General features: G+C 34.9%; 1 protein-coding gene across 1 annotated transcript; it reads left to right on the top strand.

The window, feature by feature from the left end:
- Positions 1–843: 843 nt before the first annotated feature.
- Positions 844–1,599, top strand: LOC142605883 (uncharacterized). Its single transcript, XM_075777310.1, has 2 exons — positions 844–1,188; positions 1,444–1,599. Exons 1-2 carry the CDS (start codon positions 844–846, stop codon positions 1,597–1,599), a joined length of 501 nt encoding a protein of 166 aa, XP_075633425.1.
- The last annotated feature ends 1,834 nt before the right edge of the window (positions 1,600–3,433 follow it).

The raw sequence follows: 3,433 nt of genomic DNA, 5'->3' as shown, positions 1-3,433 counted from the left end.
CCCACAATAGTTGTTCTTTAATGATTTAAATTGTTCTTACTTCATATCAATTTATTAAGATGAGATTCTAGATATGAGTTCAATCATGTTTTTCTCATGATTTAGGATTTATCTTAATTAATTGAATGCTTGGTTTATTAATTCTTAATTATAAAATTGGATATCGCTTGTGATTTGTCAGTTAATGGATATAATTTATGATTTGATTTTTAGAATTGGATATATCTTGTGATTTGTTTGGCTACGGATACAATTGATGATTTGACTTTATACTTAAGAAGCGAAGAATAACATGCTTTTGATTTTTAAAATATTGATTTTAATGAGAATATTTTCCACGATAACGAGATTGATTTATAGATTATCATGTAGTGAGTTTAGAAAAATTAATGATCATAAATACATGCTGATATAACTTACAAGGCAGATTCCAAAGCCTTAATTCCTTTCCCTTGATTGTTTACATCTTTTTATTGCTTTATATCTTTTGCTTAGTTTAACTGTTTTCTTAATTTGATTATTTGCTTAGTTTATTTAATTTCAAAATAACCAATTTTTATTAAACTAGATTAGGATTAATTTGGTTTAGATTTAATTAATTTTCCTACATTCATTCAAGTCCCTGTGGGTTCGACCTCGTTCTTGTCAAACTATACTTCGGTACGGTTCGTACACTTGCGAGTATTTTAATATTTAACAAGTTTTTTGGCGCCGTTGCCAGGGACTTGGTTAGGAAAATAAATTAGGTCTTAATTAAAATTTTTTTTTCTTCTACTAGTTGTAGTTAAATTTTATTTAAAACAAAAAAAAAAAACAAAAGAAAAAAAAATTATTTCTTTGTACATGGTGTATGAGAACTTGGTACGTGATAAAGAAAATCGTCTTGTTAGTTTTGATTATTCATCCACAATGGGAGAAACTGGAGATGATTCAAAAACTCTTAGGGAGTTGTTCTCACCCATAACCACCAACCCTCCATCTTGCATAGTATTGCCTACAACCACTGCTGCACATTTTGAGTTAAAACCACAGATAATTCATCTTCTTCCTACTTTTTATGGATTGGATAGAGAAGACCCTTATATGCATGTAAAGGATTTTCTTGAGATTTGTGCTACTTGTAAGTTCCAGAATTTCACCGATGACTCTGTTCGTTTGCGTTTATTCCTTTTTTCCTTGAAGGATAAGGTAAAAGCATGACTTAATTCTTTGTCACCTGGATCTATCACTTCATGGGAACTATTGGTCACAAAATTCCTCTCTAAATTTTTCCCAATGGCCAAGACCAATGCTTTGAGGAGAGAAATTGTAGATTTTTATCGAGATGAACAAGAGAAATTTTATGAGAGTTGGGAGAGATTTAAGGACTTGATCTTAAAGTGTCCCCATCATGGTTTTGAAACATGGAGACTAGTACAATGTTTTTATAATGGTTTGACTCAGACTAATCGTAACATGATTGAGTCCATGAATGGCGGTGGATTTTTGAGTCTTGTAGATGATGAGGCATACAAATTTCTTGAAAATTTGTCAGAAAGCTCACAACAATGGGATTTTTCCAACCGTAAAGAGAGATATGCCCTTGTGATTAAGAAATGAGGATTGTATGAAGTCAATGAAGATTTAGACATAAAAACTAGGTTGGACAATCTCACTCGTAAGGTTGAAGCTTTAGTTTTAGGTAGAGGGATGAATTCTGTCAATCAAGTTCAAAGTGAAACATGCTCTATTTGTGCAAGTCCTATGCATACAACACAAATGTGTCCTTCCACCGCTGGGTACCTTGATTTTTATACTGAGCAAGCAAATGCACTGAATAATTATGGAAAACCATTTGCTAGTCCATTTTTAGAGACATACAATCCAAATTGGAGGAACCATCCTAATTTTTCATGGAGGCAAAATCAGCCTCCCACAAATGTAGGTAGACAACAAGTGCATCAACAAAGTCAATTTCGTCCACCTACTCAAGCGTATCCTCCAATTTCTCAATCAACACCTCAATTTGTACCACCACCAAGACAACAATCATCTTTGGAGGAGTCTCTCAAAACTTTCATGCAATCAACTAGCCAAGCCATTCAAGAGATGAAAAGTTCCACCCATTTGAATACTCAAGCTATTTCAAAGTTGGAAAATCAAGTTGGCCAGTTAGCAACCCAACTTGGAGAGAGGGAAAAAGGAAAGGTTCCTAGTCAACCTATACCTAACCCAAAAGGACAGTATACCATCAATGGTTCTTCTAGTTCTACTCATGGGCAAGAACATGTTCAATCTATTACTACCCTTAGGTCTAGTAAGCAAGTTGGTAATCAAGTGAAAATGCCAGAAGTGGAGGATGAAGAAAATATTGTGTTAAGGGAAAAAGGAACTCATAGTTCACAGGATGATCGTGGAGAAAAGAAGAACAACCCACTCTCGCCACTCCAATTCAGGATCTTAGTTCCCCTCTTGATAAGAGGTTTGTTCCTAAAGCTCCATTTCCTCAAAGGTTAATCAGTCCTCAGAAAAGTGCACAATTTGGAGACATTTTAGATGTTTTTAAGCAAGTGCAAATAAACATTCCATTTCTTGATGCAATTCAGCAAGTTCCTGCTTATGCTAAGTTTCTAAAAGATCTTGTGACAATGAAGAGAAAGAAAAATGTCCCTAAAAAGGCATTTTTGACCGAGCAAGTCAGTTCAATCATTCAGAAAAAATATCCAATGAAATGTAAGGACCCAAGATCTCCTACAATTTCATGCAAGATTGGGGATCGTCTCATTGAGCGAGCTTTGCTAGATTTGGGGGCAAGTGTGAACCTAATGCCATATTCAGTTTATTTATAGCTAGGTTTGGGGGAGTTAAAACCAACAACCATGACACTTCAATTAGTTGATAGGTTTATGAAAATCCCTAGAGGTATTGTTAAGGATGTGCTGATTAAGGTGGATGCATTTTATTTTCCTGTTGATTTTGTTGTGTTAGACACTAAACCTGCTCTAAATGCCAATACACAAATCCATGTCATTTTGGGTCGCCCTTTCTTAGCCACATCCAATGCTTTGATCAATTGTCGGAGTGGTGTAATGAATATTTCTTTTGGGAATATGACCGTTGAGCTTAATATCTTCCACATAAGTAAACAAGTGCCAGATAATGAGAATATATGTGAGGTTAACATGATTAGGAACCTAGTCCATGATACTCTCATACAATCAAGTTGTGAGGATCCCCTAAAGGATTGCTTAACCCTTTTTTATTGCAATTTGGATATTGAAAAATCAATTGAGGAAGTCAATGCATTGTTGGATTCTGTTCCTCTCTTAAGTACTAATAGCTGGCAGCCAAAAGTGGTCCCTTTTCCACTTTCTTCATCCTCACTCCCATCTATTGTAGAACCACCAAAGTTGGATAACTTTCGGGAACACCACTTGCTAAGCATGCATCAAGA

Source organism: Castanea sativa, chromosome 8 (assembly GCF_040712315.1).
Source record: "Castanea sativa cultivar Marrone di Chiusa Pesio chromosome 8, ASM4071231v1".
Taxonomy (NCBI): Eukaryota; Viridiplantae; Streptophyta; class Magnoliopsida; order Fagales; family Fagaceae; genus Castanea; species Castanea sativa.
The sequence above is the reverse complement of the archived record's forward strand: the minus strand, read 5'-3'. Positions and strand labels throughout refer to the sequence as shown.